The 23789-nt window shown below is 39.8% G+C and overlaps 1 protein-coding gene across 1 annotated transcript in view; it reads left to right on the forward strand.

The window, feature by feature from the left end:
• The window catches only part of THUMPD2 (THUMP domain 2 tRNA and snRNA guanosine methyltransferase), a 39277-nt gene extending 23439 nt beyond the window's left edge, over positions 1-15838 (forward strand). The window contains exons 7-10 of the mRNA XM_079111129.1: positions 1783-1854; positions 2327-2441; positions 9894-10002; positions 15340-15838. Of these exons, the coding sequence (XP_078967255.1) occupies positions 1783-1854; positions 2327-2441; positions 9894-10002; positions 15340-15664 (621 nt within the window). The 3' untranslated portion in view covers positions 15665-15838. The remainder of the gene's footprint in view (positions 1-1782; positions 1855-2326; positions 2442-9893; positions 10003-15339) is intronic.
• Positions 15839-23789: the final 7951 nt, after the last annotated feature.

Consider the following 23789-nt stretch of genomic DNA (forward strand, 5'->3'; position numbering starts at 1 on the left):
CTGATCTTCCCTATAACTTTATGGTATATGACCTTTAGTTTTTAACCAACACTATTTCTTTTTACTATCCCTCGCCCTTAAACTGCTCTGACCAGAGACTTCTGCGAGGTTCCTACTTTCCCTGCTGTATCTATTCCCGGAGGTGGATCTTGAATTTTCCCTTGCCCTATTCCTGTGAGGTTCCTCAGTATCCCCACCGTGCAGATTTCCCTTTTTTTTCCTGTAAGGTTGTTGCTAATTTTCCTTCCCCACATGCTCCCCCATTCCCCAGACGGGCCACCATTCCCCGTACGGGCCACCATTTGTCGCTGGCTCTTTGCGGTTCCAAAATCCGTGGATATTTGTCACCGCTTGCAGCAACAACTTGCACAGGTCTTATGGGTGGTGGAGTGGAAACTGAGGCACTTCTATCTTTCTCTTTAGTGCACTGCTTTCTTGCTTGTTTGTAGAGGATAGAGGAAATGAGGTTTACTTGCTTTGAGAGGAGAGAGAGAGAGAGACTTTGCTTATCAGAGAGAAAGAGACTTTGCTTAAGAGAGACTTTGAGAGAAGGACAGGCTTTGCTTAGAGCTTCGAGGAAGAGCCTTGCTACGCCTTAAAGTCCTGCATCCTGTGAACTAAGGATACGTCTACCTAAGGTGCCCTAGTGATGCATCTCAGTTCTCCGTTCTGCCATCTGCCTTCCGCCGCAGCCCCTACTCGCTGCTGCCCCGCGTGTTCTTCTGCTTCTCTGGCTGCTGTTGCGTATGTCCCTACTAGCTACTGCCGCGCATCTAGCTGCTTTTTTGCTAATGGCTGCTGTGGCGTGTCTAGCTGCTTCCGTGTGTGAGTCTTCTACTGCTTTTCTGCTAATGGCTGCTGTGTCTCTGTCTCGCTCCGCCTACGCTTATATCACCTCCAGGAGGCGGAGAGCAGGGCCAGCCTCTTAAGCAAAGATTAGGCGAGTCGCTCAGAGCAGGCAATTAGTGCTCGAGAACACATGCGCATACATTGTGTGCGTGGGCGAGAAAATCACCTGAGTGTGCTTATGTCAATTAACCTCCTCACTGCCGTTGTGATCAGGCGCCATCCTGGCGCCGCCAACATGGCACAGCCCCCAACAGCTCATCCTTAAAAATAGCACTAGAATCCTTTCAGTGTCTACAAGATCTGACATGATGTGATCTCCAGAGTGGGATTGATTAGTTTTTCCTCCAAATTCCTATTCTCCTAAATGCATATGGGATTGATTTCCTGGGTCCTTGAAACCACGTGCACCATTGAGTTCATGCCTCACCCATTTGAGTGCTGGTGGAAGTGATGTGGCACCTTTCAGCACAGTGTGTCACGCCTTCGCTCCCTCTGCCACAGTACTGGCAGCACTCCGATGGTGACTGCTTCATCAGCCTGGGTTCCAGAGTGAGGAGCAGAAGGCCCAGGTGTCCTACTGCAGGTGTGTAATATGAGCTGGGTGTTCGTTTAGACCTCTGAGGTTTAGGGTTGTTGTACACGCAGCATACCCTAGCTCTCCTGGATGGCATCCCCTGGCTACCTCCCTGACAGTACCACCATCTTTTCCTTCTCTCTCATTGTGCTCTGGTCGCAAGGGCCTCCCTCCTTATCTTCAAACATGGCGAACACATTCCTGTTCTAGGGCTTTAACTACCTGAAACACCTATTAAAGTATGAAAAGGAGTCTTTATTCCTGAAATATGGACTCCTCCAGGCTTAGAAGGAGATTTATTTTATGGTAGACCTATTATGGTAGATTTAATAATACCAAATTCATATTTCTATTTATAGGCTGGTGCATTTGTTTTAGATCCAATGTGTGGACTTGGAACAATACTTTTGGAAGCTGCTAAAGAATGGCCAGTAAGTCGTAAAGTTTGGTATAAACCATGTAATGTATTTACTTTAATCAGTGTGTGTAGTAACTTGCCAATTATTTATAAGTATATTGTCCGTTTAGGGATTATTTGTAATTACATGAATATCCTTCACTATTATGAAAATAGTTTCTGAAGGGTTTATTTAAATTGTTGTGTTACTTCTTTTCTCTCTGACAGGATTCCACTAACTAATCATGGGGATTAGATTATATTAATCCCAAAATTCTTTAGGCATTTGTAATGGTAAAATGTTAACAGATTTTAAAACTTTAATGAAAACTTCTAATTTTTAATTTATTTAGTATTCTTACAAAAGAACACTATAAATTTTGTTATAACTTGAATTTAAAAAATTAATTTAATTTTCACCATTTCGAGAAAATACAAGATGTCCTTAACTTCTAAATATCTAACAGTTGTATTTATACTTAAAACATGGATTTCTTTCCCCATAGAGTGCATATTACATGGGTGCTGATGTCAGCGACTCACAGTTACTTGGTGCATGTGACAACCTGAAAGCTGCAGGCCTTAAGGATAAAATTGAGTTACTTAAAGTCTCTGTTATAGGTAAGATAATAAAAGCAAGAGTCATTTTCTATGTGTAGAGGTTTAATTTCTGTACCTTATATCTATGGGGCTAATACTTTACTTTCAGAATTGTAACTTTTTAATATTTCAAAAGTTTTATGATTGGGAAGCAACGGTTATATACTTTCCATAAGCATTTAAGTAAAAGCATGCCTTTTTAAGTGGTATTTATACATCTGAATTGTTCTTATTTCACACTCTGGGACCATTTAATAGAGGCATAAGAGAGCAGTATAATTATTATTATTTTCATTTCTTTCAGATAAACTATATAAACTGTTCTGCGTTATTTTCCCTTCTACTTACCTCACCTTAGACAGTATCCCCAGTATATGCAGGAGTAAGATAACTACCTGTCCCAGTTTGCTAAACCAGTACTTTCAAGAAGCCAGAAAGTCCAGGGGCAAACCTAGACAGTTGGTCATCTAGGAGGTAGAGAAACCATTGCCACCTCTTGACTGTTATGAAATCAGCAGTGACAAACTTGACCGGGAATCAAGTCTGTAGAGTCCTGTTGAAGTAACGTATCTCTAACATCCATAGTATTCAGATTATTTTAGAGAAACCTCACATTCCTTTATTTCTTCTCTTTTTCCTTAATACACCTCTCCTTTAAAAATATCATGTCTAATTTCCAGCTAAGGAATTTGAGTTTCTTGGCACTGAATAGGTATCAAGCCTATAATCGAGAGGAACAAAATACTGTTTAAAATTTTTTATTACAAAGGAAAAGTAGGAAAGATGAGTATCAGCAGAACAAAACATTAAGATGACTTTTGTGTAAAAGCTTAATAAAGCAACCACAAAGAAATTGTGTGGTTCACTGAGATCTCACAGTTGATTGTGGCCAGTGACTGCTTTTTTAGCCATTCTGTCAAGGTTTCTAGTAAGACTCTGTGTGTAAGACACAAGTTTCTAAAGTAAACTAAGGGATGATCAAACTGAAATTAAGAGCTTTCATAGACCCTAATTTTCTTAAATATGTTGTGTCTGAGGTCTTTAAGGAAATTGGAATCAATTCATCAACCAGAACAATGGTTTGGAACCTTTACATTCTCCAGACTACCCTGTAGACATGAGGAATGGAGCATGGAGCTGAACACCAGCACCCTTAGGACAGGAGAAGGCAGAGGGGAGGCCAGTAGATAGGTCACACCAAACTAGCAGCAGAAGTTGGTGCACATTTCCAGAATCCTTGATTGATGCATTACCATTTTTATTAGTTTTTAAAACTTTACAAATTTGATTTGTTTAAATACCTTTCTTTGACTATTACTGAGTTGAATGTTTTTCATGTTATATCATTTATAGATTTTTCTTCAGTGAATTACTTATTTTTAGAATGGCTTTCAGGAAGAAAGATTAAAGCATCTATTGTAAGCTGTTTTATCATCACACACTTTGATGTTAAATTTCAGTCTGGGGAATCTGTGTATCTTACTAACAGAACCAGTATTAACTCTTTAATTATCAGCCCTCTACTGCATATCTCTTATGTTAGAGTTGAATATTCTAACTAAAGTATTTTCTTTGTTAGTTTGGTTTTGCCTTTAACAACTATAATCATAAATACAATGTAGAACACTGAGATCCATGAATCCCTTTTTAATACTGACAGATTTCAGGATCTCACACCTTTATCTGTAGTAACTAAGAGCATGTGTGAATCTTGGCTTTATCATTGTTTCTTTTCTGTGTGGCTGTGTGAGAAATCTGAACCTCTGTCTTCTTTGTATTTACAAGATGAGGATGATACTACTTCCTGGGGCTTTGGTGAGGATTTATACATTAACCCATATGGCATAGTGCCTAATATATATCATGAATTAAAGACCTCTGTAAGTGTGGTTATGTCTAAGAAACACCCATCATGGTTTATATTTCTACACAATCATAATCTCATTCTCTCTATTGTACTTTCATGACTTTATTTTTTCTTTTTAAAGTAACATTCACTTGTTTTATAACTGTACTAGTATAAAAAAAAGCAATTGTATGTATTTATTCTGAGTGTTAATCATCATGGAAATTTAGAATCAAATGAATATTATGTCATAAATTATCCAAGGAAATAACAATTAGTCACTGTTTGGGTTTTAGTCTGTGGATATATTTACATTCTCAGTATAAGATGGAAGCTGTAACAATCAGATTTGAGCCAGAGAAACACATTTAGGATCTAGTTAAAATGCCAAAAGCATAAGTAGGTAAAAGGGAATGTTTTCAGCATTCCCGATTAAACCTTATAGAGGCCGTCACCTGTCACTTTAGTGGTAGAATTTAAAACAAGATTATTGCAACTCCTGTGCTTGCTCTCAGGTGTTGTTCATTATAGTAGGATAGCCTTTTTTCTGCGATGTCTTGTCAGCGCCCCATAACATGTGCCTTTTCCTGCACACAAGTGCTTTTTCCTCGACACTCATTCTGCCTGCTACCTTGGCCCCTGCTGTTTCAGCATGGCATCTTGTGGCCCATGCCATCTTCTACAAGATTCAGGAAGCTGCCCGGCTTCCTGTTTGGAGTGTCAGGGAAAGTGGAATCCAGGGGGTTGGTTGTCCATGAAGTATGTATAGGAAATGGGGGACAAGAAGCTACCACAGAGAGAGTGCCCTAGAAACAAAGGCTTTTTCATTAATGGTGCAGTATCATGATTGTATGTACTATGTGATCATGTGGTATCATTTTATCATTCAGAAGCACTTCTGTTTTATAATAAACTTTCAGCAGCAATAAGTTTTTAAAAGGGCATTTTAAATGAAAAGGTACTGAGTTTCCATTTCTCCAGAAAGCTAATGATGAACGTGTAACTTGTCTGTTGACATTTACCATCGGCCGAGGGCCCAAATGAAAAAGTTTTATGGCGGCAGCTAGCATTTACTTCAAAACCTCGTGGTTATTTTAAGACTACTTGGCCAAAGCCAATTATTTATAACATGAAGCTGAAGAAGATGCATTTAAGTATCACTCCATGAAGCATGACTTTTCATTTAGATTAAATGACTATTCTTCTAAATTAATTTTGCTCATATTCAATTCCAAGTTTTCTCATGTGCATAAGCAAAATGAAACTATGGCTGTTGATATTTTAGCTCCACTAGAAGACCTTTGCCGACAAATATTGCCCATTTTGTATCAATATCTTTGGATGCTTCCAAAGAAAATCAAATTAAGTCAATTCCAGTAGGGGTTCAGCTTTCTTCCCCACAATTCTTGGAAATGTAGAGGATTTTTCTTTGTGAAAAATGAAACATCCTTGTGAATGTTACTATTAATTTAGTTAGCATTGCACGTGTCTCCACTTATGGATTAATTTGGTAGACCAAAACATGAGAAAAATTGGTATCTTGCTAAAACCTGTGCAGCAAAAAAGTACCTAAAATTTAACATGGTACCATATAATTCATAATACCTCCAGTTTGCAGCCTTTTGTTAATTGATATAGAAACTTTAAGTTATCAAAATAATCAGCACTTTATTTTTTAAACATACACAGAGTAACTGAACTGCAAGCTATTTGTAACGAAGTTTTGCTCAGATGCAAAACTGTATTTCAATATGGTAGTAGTACACTTTTCTCTCTTTGCAATATCATCAGTTGGATTTAAAAGTTTAAGCTTTTGAACAACTACTTTGTAAAGCAGTCCTACAATAGTGCAATACACTTTGTTTAAAAAATAAACAAGTTACCTAATTTTGGTTTCATTTTGTTCAAAATCCATTGTCAATCTGTAATCAAAGCTTTCAGCAACTGGAGTAACAACTGTGATTTTGAATTTTTTAGTGAATTGCAGTTATTAAAAACAAAGTTGGAACAAGAAGACATTTAAATCTATCTCTAAAAATACCAAGAAAGACATGAACACATTATTGCAAACTCAGTAATGTTCAAGATTTAATTCTCAAAATCTGTAAATATACTTTGAATATATTATGGGAAGACTCTCCTGATGATTTTCATCATTTTAATTAAACATCTGTGTCTTCTAGAATGGAGTGGAATGAAATTGAGAAGGCCTTAATTTTGCAGCATCTAAATCTGGTAAAACAAAAGAATAGTAGAACCAACTTGAATTTTGTGTTGTGGAAATATTTGTCAAAGGCACTCTGGAAGGACTGTGAACTAAGGGCTGAAATCTTTATATTATCCATATAAAAAAAAAAGATAGAATTGAGAAGAATCAAGAGTATCTTCCATTTTACAAAATTGGCTCTGATCTCTAGAGTTACTTTAGCACATGTCGACAAAGTATTTTCTCAAATAAAGATATTGTAATTTAAGAGAAGTTTTTTAAACATGAAAGTGAAACTTTGAAGATCACAGGCAGTTTTATATTTAAAAAAAAAGATTTAAAGTTCCTATTTTTAAAAACACTTTATTTTTCAGAAAAATACCAGTGATGACATGCAACCAATGCATCTAAAAAAGCTAGTCAGTGTGTGAATGAATACATACCACAAATAATTATCTTGCTTATTACTTTTAACATTAACATTTTAAAAGTGCATTAAAATGCTCATGGATACCTTATTTTTAGGTTTCCATAATAAGCCAATTTGTGGAGTAGTAAGTGTTTCATAAGTATAAACTTTGCTTATAGCATCCTTATTCTTGGCAGTGTTCCTGATTGGACTGTTTGTATGGCAACCAATCCACATGCCACACTACGTGGTGCTTATGTAATTATTATAGACTTCTGGATTAAGATGGCAGATGAAAATTTCAGTGAAGGATTTGTACTCTCCCACACTTCATTGAAATGACAAACAGAATAATAAACATAAAGGGAAAAAATCTCCTAGCAGCAACTAAACCAGGGAAGGTAATGATCTAATGCAGTGAACTTCACATTTTATTTTGGCCACAGTGGAAAGAAGCAAAGTTATAGAGCAATTGCCAATAGAATAGTGTTTATTTATAAGGTTCTGAGATCCTGTTTACAAGGTTACTGAAGCAGTATGTGACACAGAAATATTACACATAACCAAAATGTCATTTTTGAGCAGATATTTTCAATATGAAACAGTTCAGGCAACATTTCAGTGATGGGCTTTTGGGGGAGGGGAATTTTTAATAAAATCCAGACATTTAAGAGATGACTCATCGGAGGAACAAAGAAAGTCAAGGGAAAATAATTGGTGATGAGGATTGAATTAATTTAAACTGTGGGAATTAGTGTTATGTGACAAAACAAAAATGTGATAAACCTGAACACTGGAAAGAATAACAAACAGCAAAAAGTATAAGGGAGAAAACTAGGAAGAAGGATGTGATCAACCCTATAAAAGCCCTCAGCCAACCTAGTCATAAGTATATGCATGAAAAAGATACCTGGAAGGCCCTTAAACCTACCGGAAGAAAATACTTGGGTGCCATAATCCTGAGTTTTAGGCATTTTTTACCCTTTTTTCTCTCAGAAAAGGGGGGAAAATAGGGTAGTTCTTTTGTTCAGAGCAACTAGTATTTTCAAACTAAATTTTTTTTCATGTTCTTCGGTCATCCTGAAGAGGTGTTTAAAAAATGATTTTTGCTTGTTTTGAGCTATTTCTATTTTAGTCTTATCTCCTTAGTTACAAGCAAATTGTTCACAGGCAGTTTAAAGTATTTAATAATTAAAAAGGTTTTACTGTGTGTTGAGTCCTATGGGTTAGGTGCTCATGGTTTTAGAAGTTTCTTCTGCTGAACCTTTGAAGGATCCTGGCCCACTGGGCCCCACCTGACTGTCATCTCCTGACATCAGAGAGGACATTGTAAATAATAACTGAAAAATAACTAGAAGCCATTGAGTGCTCACCATGTGCCAGGCACTGTTCCAAATATTTCCCATATGTTACCTCACTTATTAACTTCTAAGGTAGATACTACCATCCCATTTTACAGATGAGGTAACTGAGGCAGTACCCTCCCAGAGTCCCCTAGTGAATAACAGAGCCAAATACAGCAGGCTGTCAGATACCCCAGCCTGCCCTACACACCACAGCAGTGGAAGTTTAGATTCTTTTGTGCTCATTTGGAAGATGCCACTGCTTAATTCTGGAACTTTTAAAAAATTATTCTTGTCTACCTATGTGAATTTTATTCCTTCTAAAGTTATTTATAAAGCAGTTTAGAAAATTATACAATATTCTAAAAATGGAGAACAACCAGAAGGAAAAAAAGTGAACATGGGTAGGTACCCTGTGTGTGTGTGTGTGTGGTATCAGGCAGAAGAAAGACTTGGAATTAAGCAAAGTTGAGTAAAGTATCATGTGGTTCCTTATATATAAAACATTTGATAACTGTGATTTCCTTCATTATTTATTGTCTTTAGTCATTTTTGCAAAAAGTATAGAAATGCTGAAATAGATGTGTCCAGTATCAGCACTCTAAAGCCAAGCACATGAAGTTAAACATATCTTGGGTGGGCATTGGCTCAGTGGCAGAATGCTTGCCTGGGGTTCAATTCCCAGAACTGCAAAACAAACAAAAATGGAAAAAAAAAAAAAATTCCTGCCTGGGTTTGAAAGACTGTTACCCTACTTCCTTTTTTCTAACAGTGCACTTTTCTGCTGTTCCCACACAAGGGTTAGGATTGGGAGACAGCTAGCAAGTGGTCATTAGACTTTGCCAGATAAGGGGGGGAGGTTGTCTCTGAATTTCCTGCTAACCACCAAAATTTATGTGGTATTTAACAAAGATTATTTAAACTTTATTGTATTTCCACAAGATTAGTTTTCATCATTGCATTGAAAATTGAGAAATCTTCTTCTCCCTTATGGATACTTGACTGAGATGACAGGTGGGAAGAAGATGACACATTGAGGAAATGTGGGTATGAAGGTCGGGTATGTTGCCTTATGGAAATGAAATGCTGTGAAGAAAAGGGGAACAAGAAATTTAATGCCCAGATACCATATTTAGTTTCCTTTAGTGATGATATTCATGGTGTTGATTTTGGATCTTATATCATTTTCTCCAAATTTAGGATTATATAGATATTTTTACCTTTTTAAGTTCCCTTGAAAAATATAATGATAGAGATCTAACTTGAAAAAATGTATGCATAATAATGAAAAGGGAAATGATGATTATAGAATATAATTTTGTAAAGACATTTTCTAGACCACATATTTCTTCCTGAATCTCACAACTCCTTATGCATGTAATAAGTCTAGAGAATTGAGTTTTCTAATTAATTTAAAATTCCACTTAACTTATATCATTTTATAACATCTGAAAAACCATTTTTTCAAAGGATAAAACACAGTAATTACTATTAATCTTTATATATTTGGAAAGCATCTTAGGATCATGTGATTAAATAGAAGCAATATTACCAACCCTAATTTTTATTTAATATGCAAAAATAATTGTGTACTTCAGTTTTCTCATTATCTAGGTTACAATATTTAACCTTTAATATTTAATAGGATTCTCTGGTTTCTGTATTTCAGAATTGCCACTGCCTTCAGACAGTGTCGATATTATTATTTCTGACATTCCATTTGGAAAAAAGTTTAAATTAGGCAAAGACATCAAAAGCATTCTGCAGGAAATGGAAAGGTGAGTTGCTGAATTTATTTCCATAATTTTTTAGCTTCTGGGCATTTAACCAAAATATATCATCACTTTTAACATCTGTTTGCATTATTTCCCAGATTTTTGTGGTTTAATTTTCTTAAAATTTCAAGTCAGAAGTTTATAATTGAAATAAATGTTATTCCATATCATCTTATACTATAAATTTTATTCACAAAAAAAAGTTTTCTCTTTCATTCACTGGGCTAAGTAATTTAACATATCTGTTTCTAATCCACCCAAAACCTACCTCTTAGGTATCAGTCCCCAACACTTGACAGATGAGAAACTGAAGCCCAGAAAGTTGAACTGCCTCATGATCACACTGATGCTTGCTAAACAGCTGAATGGAATCCTATTATATAAGGAACAGTCAGTAACATAGAATGGACAAGACCAGCCTTGGCTGTAAAATGAAAATGCCGAACGTTGTTCATCTCATGGCTTCTAATGTTGACCTCAGGGAATATAATTTAATAGAGTGGTTCAAACAGTGAGGCCTACATATGTATTTTTCTCATCATTTAAGTTGATAAAGGAGTGAACCTAGAATGCTACAGGAATGAAGAGACACAAAAAGAGATCAATTCATGTTAAATTGTCTCATCTGGGCTTTTATTTGGGGATTGAACCCAGGGCCTTGTGCTTGCCAGGCGAGCACTCTACCAACTGAGCTACACCCCCAGCCCCAGCCCTGATTCACCAATTTTTAAAAAATGGTCACATACTGGAGAAACTTCAGTGTCAAGGCTGATATGATGGAAAATTAAAGCTTGGCTCAAAGCCTCATCCCAGGTCAGAGCCATCTCACTGTGTCTTGTGAGCTGGGTACTCACACTTCTTTTTGAATTGTCTTATTTCTAAGCCACTTCCCCAATTGCCCAGTTACCTGACTTTCAGGGACCTCTCTTTCTGAGCAGCAACTCTAATTCAGACATCTAAAACCCATGTACTCCCTGCTTCCTAGTATCACATTCCCCGGCAATATCACATTGCATATTTACAACCCTGACTGCGTGTTAAAATCATTGCAGGAGCATTATTTTATTTAATACTGATGCCCCACTTTCCCAGCCACCCTCTACCACTGTTCTGATTTAATTGACCTGAGGTAGGGCCTGGATGTCAGTGTTTCTTAAAAACTCCTAGTATAATTGTTGTACAGGCAGGATTAATAACTACAAACTTTGAGCCTAATAAGGTAACTCACCATTTATACTATTAATCAATTCATGGTGAGATACTAGTATGTGATCAGTGACATGCATTTAACCTGGACTTTTTCAGAAAGAATATAACTCAGCCTAACTCAAAATCTAGTGCTTCCTATTTTATATATCTCCACAAGTGGGGTGGTGGGTGGGATTTTGAATAAACAGTCCTTTCTGCACCAGTAAATTATACCAGCCTGACATGATCTAGGCTGGTTTGGGATTTTATTCCATGAATTGAAAGTGAAATAGTGATAGATTTGACTGTCCTCACACCATGGCAGTAAATTGAAATGTTTACCTGAGAATCCAAAAGATGAAAAGTCAAGATTCCCTGTATAAGTAGAGCACCTCATTGAGACCAGTTCAAAGTGAGTGCATTTGAATGTAAGGGACTTTTCCGTCTCCTGTGCCCAGGCTTCCTTGCCACCTGCCCCCAACCTCTGTGATCTGACTTTTGCCTTCCTGTGGTTTGAGGTTTTATACAGACAATACAGGATTCTCAGGTTAAGAGGAAAGGCTTTGGAGCCAGGCTGCCTGGGTTCCCATCTCGGCTCTAACTCTTCCTAGTTCTTCAGTCATAGGCAGACTGCCTGACCACCTACCTTGCAGCCTTGTTCAGAGGATTGAGTAAATTTAAAGCTTTTAGAACAGTTCTGGGCACCTAGAAAATGCTCGGTATCTGTTAGCTCTTGCCTTATTTTTTTAGTGTAAACTACTTAAAATCCTTCTGGGAAGAAGGTAGTGATATATATAAATATTTAAGTATACCTACTTCTCCTATTGATTTACTGATGGTTTAAGGCCTTACCTAGGAATTGAAAGCGATAGGGAATTATGTTAATAAAAGTAAGAAAAAATTACAAGAGGTCCATAAACCAGTTTATAATAGGCAGTGGAATTAGTTGATCCTGTGTGTAATACTATACTAAATTCTTCAAGAAAGAGCACTCATTCAGAATTAAAGCTTGTCAGACAAATGATTACTCTGGTGACTTGATTTATGTACTCTCAGCTCAATTATTTCCTCTTTTAGTTCATTTAAAGATTAACCTTTTCATGAGTACAGTGCATTGTGAGGAATTCAGGAAAGTATATACGGGTTTTCTTTCCAAATATAGCCATGTAAAATATATGAGCAAAATCAGAAATTCAGCTCACTCAGCTTGAAGGAAGGAGATGGTACTAAATGACAAAAAGATATGAGATGCTCAGGGAGGAAGCAAAATTTTAGGGAAATTTAGAAGCTGAGAGAATAAAAAGAGACCACATCCTGTTTCATAATACAGATGTTTGGTGAATGCTTCTTGAGTGAATACTGAAGGCAGTGTTTTCAAGTACCTAGAGTAGAGCAGACTGCCTGGGCAGAGGACTTAGAGTAGGTGGGTGAGACCTACTGTATTCCATGGTCAAATAATTCAGAATTATTCGTGTCATCTGCCCCTGGTCTTGCAGGTCTCTCTTTGATGTTGTTTGATGCAGTTTCCCCAACTTATACACCACAGAATTTCTTTTCAAGAAATAATGTCATGGGGCTGGGGAATCGATAGCTCAGTCTGTAGAGTGCTTGCCTTGCAAGCACATGGCCCTGGGTTCGATCCCCAGCACCCAAAAAAATAAAATAAAATAAAATAATGTCATTATCATCATCAAACACTCATATACTGTGTTCAAAGGAATAGTTTGGGAAATGTTGCCTTATAATTTTTGAATAGCTTTCTTAGTGAGAAATTGTATATACATGGAAAGATGCCCAGAAGGACATTTTTCAAAAATGTTCATCTTCATGTCAATTTTACTTTCTTATTGTCTCCAATATTTGAAAAAAAATTATAGTAAATAAGTTGGTGATAGGTATCTTGCCTTGTACATATGTATAAATATGTACAATTATATAAAAATAGAATCTTCCTTAATCTACTGTATCTTGCTTTTTCCCCCACTGAACAGTATGTCATAAATCTCCTTTATGATCAGTTGTATTATAATTTCCAGTGATTGTCATAGTATTATGTATGTACCATCATGTAACCAATACTTATGGATGAACATGTAGATGATCCTCAATTTTTTTATTATTTTAATGAAAAACAATGCCTTGAATATCTTTGCTTCGTTTTTTAAACTTACTATATGACCTGACCAAGTTGCTTAAAACCAGTATCTTAGTTTCTTCCTGTTCAAAATTACAATGCTGACTGGGCGTACTTGGAAGGACAAATCAGAGGGTTAAATAATATGTAATACAAAATATTTAAAGTAGTGCCTGGTACATGATAAGTGCTCAATAAATATTTGCTGTCATCACATTATCACTGTTATTCTACTGTTGCTATTATGTGTTCTTAGAATAATTTCTTAGAAGTGAAATTGTTGGGACAAAGGTTATGTACATTTTGCATTTTTGATACCTCATTGCTAACCACTGTCCCAAAACATTTCCCTCTTCAAGAGTACTCATTTTCTCATAATCTTGATGATGATTATTTTCATCTTTGTTAATATAGTAGGTAGGAAGGTTACATCTCATGTGTTTATGTGTCTAGAGAGATTTGTATGTTTTCTTGTTTCCATCCTCTGGGACATCTGTCTTCGTCCCACCTTCTTGTCTCCAGAGGTCTTTCCTCTGCTCAGTCCCTCCTCCTCAAGGATCCCACTCTTTCCACTTCTCATTCTTACCTTCAGCTTATTTTTCTCCTCATTGTTTCCAAGAAAACCAGGCATCCTTCCCAAAAAAATTTGTGGGGTATTTGCACAGTCCATCACTGCCGTAGGTCCTGAGGATAGATACAGGCAACCCTGGGACAGAACAGGCCCTGGACCACCCAGTATGAGAAGATGGGTTGTTAATGAGTCAACACACAGGGTCAGCAGACTGGCATCCACCTGCTCCTGTCCTCGTCCAGGCTCGCTGTCCCTGGGTTCTCTGATGACACCTTATAATTCTGGTCCTTGTTAGTCCTGTACCAGTGGACACTGTGAGACCATCTCCTTCTCAACTACTTCTCGGGCTTCCAGGACTTCACTGTTGTCCAGATTATTCTCTTATGATATCTGTTCATTGTGCTCCTCTCCTCTGTCCCTCCTCAGACCTCCTCTGTCTACTCCCTGGCCTTCCCCCACCCCTCTTCTGCTGCCCAGATGGCTCCCTTGGCCCTTATGGCCTTATCTGCCTTTCACTGGTGAAAGCTCTTGTGCCCCTACCTCAAGCCCTGGTCTCTCTCAGTGCTTCCAGGCTGTGTACCCTGCTCTCTGGGAAGCTGTACTCATGTGTTCCTTAGGCACTTTCCAAACTGGACTCTGGTCTTCCCTTCCGCCTCCTCTCAACCTCTACTTCCCCCATAAGGCTGGTAGCTTTCAGGGCCCCTCCACCTCACGCCTTCCTGCATTTCCGCCTCTTCTGCCTCCAGCCCCTACCACTCCCTGGCTCAGTCCCACTTGTCCTTCAATTAGTCACACAGACATCTCACCCTCAGGGAATTTCCCCCTCTTGTGCCTGGGATTAGGACCTGCCTCGTGTGTTTCCAGGTGGCCTTTCTCACACTCTTGCACTGTCACCCGCCTCTCCCCCACTGCTCAGTAAGTCTGCTGCTCACAGGACCCTGTGTACTTCCTCACGGTTTCCTCTGGACCGCTACTCAGACTTCAAGTGCACGACTGAGTCAGTGAACCCCTCAAAGGGTGGACAGCTCAAGGTCTGCCCCACTTTGTCTGAATTTCCCTTTAACATCCTTTTGTTCATGTCCCGACTCCTCCCTGGTGACTTTTCTCTACCATCAGCCTCCTGCCTACTTAAATATGCTGATTCTGTAGATTCTGTCACTTGCCTTTTTCTCTGTACAATCATTTATTAGACTGTGACTACAAATTACTTTGAGGCTTGCCTTTTAAGTAGAGTAAAAATAGATAATTAAAGCAGATTTGTACTAGGGATTCCATAATTACTATAATGAATATGCATTATGGAAGATACTACCTAATTACCAAAAATCCTTGTATTTAAATAGCGAAAATTAAATTTCAAATTAAAAACAACTATTTTAAATAAAGCGGGATTGTTTGTTGTCTGAAAAGAAAGAAGTACTCATCTAATTACCCTTCTTTGTCACAGAGTGCTGGGTGTTGGAGGAACCGTGGTCTTGTTGCTCAGTGAAGATCACCACCGGCTCCTTCAAGACTGCGGAGCGAGCAGCAGCCCTCTGGATTCCAAGGGCAGCCATTCCCCTGAACCTGGGATTAAGAAGTGCTTGAATCCTGAAGAAAAAACTGGCACACCAGAGACAGTTCCACCATCACATGAAACCAGTAACCAGGAGCGCTTCAAGGAGACGTCACCATTTGGCTCTTTGGTGCCAGTGGAATGCTACAAAGTTAGTCTAGGAAAAACAGAAGCATTCATATGCAAATATAAGAAGTCACACACCTCTGGAGTATAGTGGGCTTGGGCTTGCTGCCATGAGCCAGGTGGAATCCTCAGATATCAGCTTTATTGGACTCTGTTTGTCCTGAGACTTTTTTTTTTTTTTTCCGGCACTGGGGATTATACCCAAGAGTGCTCCACCACTGAGCTACATTCTCAGCACTTGCTTTTTTTAAATTTTGAGACAGGAGACAGGCTGGCCTCGAATATCCATCCTCCTGCCTCAGCCTCCTGAGTAGTGCTTACAGTCCCCACCACACTTGCTCTGGGATTCTTTGTAACACCCACAGTTCCAAGTAAATACTCCCCTGAAGATAGACTGGCACCCTCTCATTAAGAATTTCTGCTTTATCCTCTAAAATATTCTACATTCTTTACAATGAACAGTTAGTGAATATTTTGGGGGGGTGGGGAACTCATGTTCTAAGGTCTATCAGTGTGAAAATCCTGCTCTGCGATGCACTGTTTCTCAGCAGAAGCTTCAGCCTCCAAATAAAAATTTCCAAGGGTTCACATGAATGTATCTCAGTCCACACAGGTTGAGATATGTTAACCACCAGATTGTAGAAATGTGGGAACCTTTATGTGTAACTTCTTTTGATATTAAACTTAATTTTTTGAACCTGTAATTTTCTTCCCCATTGGAATGAAAATAATTTTTATTTCCAGTACATTTTATATAGCTTGTGGTATATAACATCAGTGAAAATAATAGTAACATGAATTAAGCCAGGAGCCTCCAACATGATGGAAAATGAAGTTTGCTTTTCTTCTGAAAAGCATTAATAAAGTCCCCTCACCCTCATTTGTAAAAATCCAATGTGTGTCTTATGTTCAGTCTGTGAGAAAAAGAAATAAGGTAATGAAAATATATGATCTGATTTAATTTTTTTCAACATCCTGATATAATGGCTCAACTTTTTGTCTTAGTACCATTTGAACAACCTGCATTTGGGAGATTTCCTACTTTGTGAATCTCACCTCTCCAGAAGCCCCAAACTTTGTTTTCCAACCAGGGCATGGTCTGTCTTCCAGGCCCAGTATCAAGCTACGTTACATGTGCAAGCTGTGGCACCTGTGCCTGCAGCAGCAGCAGCGGCAAAGTAGTCACTAGAACATTCCTGTCCTGAAGCTTGCCTGTCTGGCCTTCCTAGAGAGTTCTGAGAGCTACCTGCTCATCTCGAATACATTCCATTTTTGCTAAAATTGTCTAAATTTGTTAGCAGCTAGAACCCTAAGGAGATATTCTGAGGGGTTTCAAGCAACATACCCACAGAAATGTGATCCTCTTATTGGTTATCTGGCTTGCTTAGGGTTAAAGACAACTTACAGCTAATATTACAAAAAGTGTGTGTCATGTGATGGCGGTAGAAGAATTCGTTATTCCTGTGCTGATTCCACTGCTATGAGAAACATCAAGAAAGAACCTGAGGAACAGGAGCAGGGTTGGGGGTGAACTGTCTGCTTTTAACAGAACTTGACAACTCAAAAGAAAAAAAATCAAGATTCCCATAGTCCTTATTCCTTAAGTTAATGCAGTGGCTTCAGCTATGGGTGACTTTGCCCCAGGGAACATCTGGCAATGTCTAGACTGTTTTGGCTGCTACATCTTAGAAGAGAGTTGAAATGCAAGGAATAAAATCAAGGATGCTACATCCTACAGTGCACAGGACAGTCCCTCACAACAAAGAATTAACTGGTTCAGAATGTCGGCAATGCCCAAGCTTAGAAATGATGACTTTGTACATGGTAGAACGTGCCAGGGATTTCTTAATGATCATGCCAGAGAACCTCTATTTCTGGTAGCCATTGGACTGAGATAGCTGAAAAACAAACTCAAGACTTTGATCCTGTGAGATGCTGAATTATCAGTTGAATCCATAGCCCCGTAGGTCTCTGAGGTGAAAATTGGCACTTGATTAGGAAAGAGGGGACCCTGGGATTGGAATGGAGACGCAGGGGACTCAAATTCCTCATACCCCTGGCAGCCTCCTAAGCCAGAAGCAGCAGCTCTGCTCCAAGGGCCTGATGAGGCTCTCCAGAAGGTGCTGATAGCCCAGATTTCCTTGCACAGGGAAAACAGTTTTCTTCATGTGCTTCATGCCTCATTGCTTCTAGAACTTAAAGTCAGAGTCCAGCAGGCTTGGGGCCTGGGGAGGAAAAGGCTTTCATATCAGAATTCCAAACATTGATAAGGCAAATATGAGATATTCCATTATGTCACTCGAGAGAAATATGGTTATAATTTTTTGATCAAATTGAATCTGTTAATACAGGGGCACTTGGCAAAGTCCTGGGCTAAGCCAAGCATCTGGGAGGGGTTCTAATGTTTGATAACCAATCAGCCTGGACTCAGTGGTTGCCAACATCACCTGGAGCTGAATCCCAGAAGTATGTGGGATATATAGAGAAAGAAATTCAAAGACTTAGGGAGGTTGTCATATTGCATTTCCTCTGTGTCCCCCAAAGCCCAGAGGAAATGCCCTTCATCACAGCACTGAGAAATAAATGTACTGGGGGTAGAGGGAAGCCCTATAGTAGGCTGTGGGCTGGACATGCAGGGAGGGCACAGCTCCTGCAATGGACCTCCTGTTCTCTGGAGGGGTAGACTGGATCCCTGGGTGAGAGTGTCCAAGAAACAGCATGTAAAGGCCAAAGACAAAAGAAGTGTGGAGACTAACTGGTAGTAATACCAAAGTGGTGTCTGAAAGCTCTCATCTGCAGGGTCTTGAGTAAGAGATAATCAGATACAATATCCCTAGACACCCCTAAGCTCCAAGTAGATAAAAGTCTACTAACGTTCTAATTCTTGTGCATAACCTCCACCCTCCCAAAAAAAGTAGGTCTGCAAGGAGGGTATAATTTAAACCACAGTAAAGTTGTAGCCCATAACCCAATTCTCAGACTTGAGTCTTCACATCCAACAGCCCTTTGAACAAACAGGAGGACAGACACCTTTGAGGGAAGGAGCCCTCTTAGCCTTCATCAAAAAAGAACTAAAGTCAATTAACAAAATAACAACAGCTCACTAAGAAAAGGACTACCTAGACTTTTCAGGTGCTGGCTCACTGGTTTCACACCAGCCCTAGTCCCTGGAACCCAAGTGCCACTGGTCAGAGCGGGCTCATGGAGCTCAGGTAGCAAATGAATTTTTTACCCTAGACAGCCTCACAGTGAGTTCCGTCAATCATACAATAAATACCGCACACCACTGTGTGCCAAGTCACTATTCTAGGCACTTAGGACACACTAGTGAGCCCAACAAACATCCCTGCCCTTATAGAACCTAAATATTCTAGGAGAAGAGAAAGATAAAAAACAATAGACATTATGTATTTGACAGGTTACAGGTGATAACTATGGGGGAAGAGGAGAATGAGGTAAAGCAGTGGGGGAGTAAAGAGGATGGAGACAGAAGTATTTTACAATTTTAAACAGGTCAGGCCTCATTGAGAATGTGAGATTTGAGCAAATATTTAAAGGAGCTGGAGAATCAGGCGCGGTGATACGCGCCTGTAATCCCAGTGTTTGGGAGGCTGAGGCAGGAGAACCTCAAGTTCAAAGCCAACCTCAGCAACTCAGCAAGGCCCTAAGTAACTTAGCAAGACCCTGATTCAAAATAAAAAATAAAAGGGCTGGGTATATGACTTAGTGCCTCAGAGTGCCTGGGTTCATTACCTGGTACCAAAATAAAATAAAGGAGATGGAGGAAAGTTCTAGGCAAAAGAAATAGCTAGGTGCAAAGACCCGGGGCAGGAGAGTATCTGATGTATTTCAAGAACAGAGAAAAGCAAATGTGACTGGAGGAGAGCTAGTGGCAAGAATGAGATCCAGGGAGCAAGAGAATGGGTGGCAGTGGGGGTGGTGGGTTACATCAGCTGAGGCCTGAGGACTATTGTAAAGACTTGGGCTTTTACTCAAAACCACTAAAGGAGTTTTGAACAGGTACAAGAATCTAACATCCATTTAGGGATCAAAGTAACTCCTGTATTACAAATTGATTATAAGGAGGAAAAGATGGAAATAGAGAAATCAGTTGGGAGGTTTATTTTGTAGTAATTGAAGCAAGAGAAAATGATAGCAGAGGAGGCGAAAGGTGCACAGATTCTGGATGTATTTTGAAAGTGGAACCAGCAGGATCTGCTGATATGTTTGATGTGTGGGGTGATAGAGAGGAGACAGAAATGACTGCAAGAATGTGGGGCAGGCACCTGGAACAACAGAGCTTCCATCCATTGAGAGCAGAACGGCTGCTGGGGCCATGGGGTATGGGGTGCAGAGTGGGTGAGGGCTATCGGAAGTTCAGTTTTACACTTGCTGGTCTAGACAGTCTAATTTTGCCTTGTCTAGTCAAGACAGTCTAAACTAGCAAATCCAGTTCAGACTTGCTCGCTAGACAGCTTTAGACTTGCTAATTTTAAAATGCACATTAAACAAAGTGGAGATGTCACGTAGGCAATTGAATATGTAAGTCTGCAGTTTTAGGAAAAAGGTCTGCTCTGGAGACACATATTAGGGCAATGTCAGTATTTAGGCAGCATGAAACAAGAGCACATTGCCAAAGGACTGAGTATAGATAGGAGAAATACTCTAAGGGGTTGGAGAAGAAGGGGAATCTGCAAGGGTGACCAAGATGGAGCAGCCAGTGAGCTAGGAGGAGAACCAAGACTGTGATTGCCCCGAAGCTAGTGAACAACAGGTATGGAGGAGGGGTGGGCAACACTACAATTGCTGCTGACTGATCAAGTAAGAAAAGGAGTGGAAATTAACCATTGCATTTACCAATGAGGAGGTCACTGTGACTTTGAAAATGAGTTTGGGTGAGAGCAGTGAACGCAACCAGAGGCTCAAGAGAACATAGGAGAAGAGCTGGAGGTAGAAAGCGTTCGACCATGCCTGCAACTGGTTTTGTGGAATAAAGGAGTAAAGGAATGGGAAGTGGGAGTCATAGATTGACAGGAGACATGGAATCAAGAGAATGATTTTTTTAATTGAGGGAAGGATGTTGGAGAGAATGTTCCAGGACAGATGAAAAGTTGATGAAATAAGAAAAAATGCTAAAAAAGGGAAAATGCTGGAACAAGGTCCTTGAATAAGAGGATGGAATGCAGTCCACTAGTGGAGGAATTAGCTTTAGATAAGAGCATGAACAATTTATCCAAGGTTATGGGTAGAAAGGCAGCAAACAGGCATTTCTGCTATAATAAGATAAATGAGCTCCTAAAAATGTTTTCATTCTCAAATTCATGCTCTAAGCAATGATGGGGGCAGACCATCCCAAATCTATCCAACTTTGCAACCTGATCACTAACACCAATCTTAATAAACATAAAGCAAAAAACCAGGCATGGTGGTGCACACCTGTGACCTCAGCCACTCAGGAAGCAGGGGCAGGATGGAGGCCAACCTGGGCAACATAAAAAGAACAAGGAAGAAAGAAAATATTAGCACAGTTTAAAAATATCATATTCCTAGTAAATAAATGTAACAGTAAATAAAGAACTTCACCTTCCCAGGGAAAGGGCCAAGACACTGTAATAGAACTGGGCATAAAGAAAGACAGAAACTGCTGAGTTATACCAAAAGCATTTCCAAGGCACAACCTGTGGCACAACTGAACCAAGAAAAGCATGCAATGTGGGCAGCTTATTCTGCATCTTGCTCACTCAACTGGTTCCATTAGGGTCCTTCTATTCTGCTGCTCTTATCTGGTGACACCAAACATTAATACGCTAAGGGAAAACGTCACTTATGAACCAACCCTATTTTCACCTTGTAATGACATCATCCCCCTACTTAGCAATAATATTTGAGCTAGTGCCCATAACAAAACACACATTTTAGGAGAACAGACTGTAAATGGGAACAAGATGCTGGACCGTGGGCGGATATGGCGATGGTAGACTGTAGAAGTTCTTTTCTGACTGTCTCAGTTTTCTCAGTGAAAAAGCAAATGGTAATTTACCTAGTTCCTGAGTCTACAGCTGAAATAACTTCCCCTCAGCAATCTGACCCATGGAATAAGGCTGTCAATTAATGGCAGGGCCAAGGTCACATTCCTTAGGCTCCCCCTTCCTGCCAAAATAAATAAACAGAAGCAATACCATATCATTGTAGGAGTTGCAGACATTAGTGCCACCACTAAGAAAGGCACAGATGCTTGATGGAACTCTTCGACATCTGAAGGCGGTCCATGTCACCTTGGGTTTGCTGCTCAGACTCATTTACTGTTAATGGAGGCCTGGGCAAAGAAAGGGCTCTTCAGCTGGTTCAGACCCCACCATAAGCAGCTCTACATTAATGCCTGTATGACTCAGGAGGTCTGACAACACTAAGAGCATCTGTGACAGACCTGGATATTTTACGGAGCCCGTGGCCAATCCTGATAGGGGAAGAACAGCTGCAGCCTTTTAGCTCTTGGAATGAAGCCAAGCTTTCTTATGCAAGTAATTATTCTCCTTTTGGAAATAACTCTTGATTTGCCACTGGGACTTGACTTCAGGACACTAAGTGACCATGTGACCTAAACTGCTGTCTCAAACTAAGAGTGCTTGCACCCACTGATCCCGAAGTTCTGTGGGCCCAGACCAGCAGCATGTGCTCATCAGATGGAAGTAGTCTATACCAGCACTGAGCTCCAATGAGCTGACTGGACTCAGGAGCTGCAGGGGGGTCAGTGCTTTACGCTGACAATTCCCACTGACCTCATTGCTACTCCTCCCTCACAGTGATGGTCTCATGAGAAATTCCCAATGACCACTTTAATAAGGTGGGAATATGTCAAATCTGGCTTCCAGATGAATGCAAGTTTTGTTGTTACCTGCTGGAATTTAACCACTGAGGATTTGTCCCTCAGCATGAGGGACAGTAGGGGAAAGGAAGTCTTCCCAGGGTGCAGAACTAAGTAGTCCACTATGGACGCTGCCTAGAAGGCAAGATGGCCTGAGAAGCACATCTTCAGCATGTCTTAGGTGGTAGCTAAGTTTGGACGGACGGTCAAGGATGTGAAAGACGGTCTTGGGAAGGGGCATGTAGATGGGCTTCTCAGAACAAGCCCTGTTATGGAAGAAAAATTTTTATTTGTTCTTTTTAGATATATTTGACAGTAGAGTGTATTTGGACATGTTACACACACATGGAGTATAACTTACTCTAATTGGGATCCCATTCTTGTGGTTGTACATGATATGGAATCACACTGGTCATGTATTCATAGACAAACATAAGGAAGTTACGTTCAATTCATTCTACTGTCTCATGGAAGAAAATTTGTGTCCCACTGGAATTTTCAGAAGAGGCCTCCCCCTGTAGAGGAGGTTCTATGTAGTAGAAGGTTGCCTGCCCTTTGCCCTGCAAAGTTTTCTCTTTCCCCAGTCATCCTGATACTCGTTCAATAGCCTCGCGGACAGCTGGCCATTGTGGCAGAGATGGAGACAATCCACTGGACCAACAAGGCTTCTCACCACGGCTACTAGCACTACTGACTACTTTTTAGCCACTGTGACCAACCCCAAGACTTGTAATAAAACTACAGGCAGAAGAGCGATTACATTGGAGACCCTTCCCTTGTGGAGAAGGCAAATAATTTGTTCTCACTGGAATAACTATTTGTTCTGGATTTAAATTCTTGGTGCCATCCACACTTTCCATGGACTTACCAAACTGTTTTATTCACTTATTTATTTTCATCCAATAATGTTTCTCACCAAAGAGCTCATTTTAAAGCAATGTGAGTAAAATAACAGCCATTCCTAGGATTTCTGGTCTTGTCAGTATCCCCTCACTTGAAACAGAAGCCTATGGCATAGTGGAATGACCTGAGATGCTGTGTGCACCACAAACCAGGAACCAATAGATGGTGCTGTTTCTCCCATTTACAACTCATCACTGGATCTCTCTGGTTTAGAGGTCTCAAAGCCTCTTTGGGAATCTTCAGGGCAAGGATCAGGGCATATTTCACACCTTCCCTTGGGATCCACATCATCTCATAGGAAGATCAGTGACATGGCAACAAATTACTACACCAACACCACCATCACCGCCACCCCAGCCACCTCCAGCCTGTGGCTCTCCTTCCTTATAGGGCAACCACTGAAAAGGAGCCTGTTCAGTGGGGAAATGCATCCCCTGGAGTCAGGCAG

Source organism: Sciurus vulgaris (assembly GCF_902686455.1).
Source record: "Sciurus vulgaris genome assembly, chromosome: 14".
Lineage (NCBI taxonomy): Eukaryota > Metazoa > Chordata > Mammalia > Rodentia > Sciuridae > Sciurus > Sciurus vulgaris.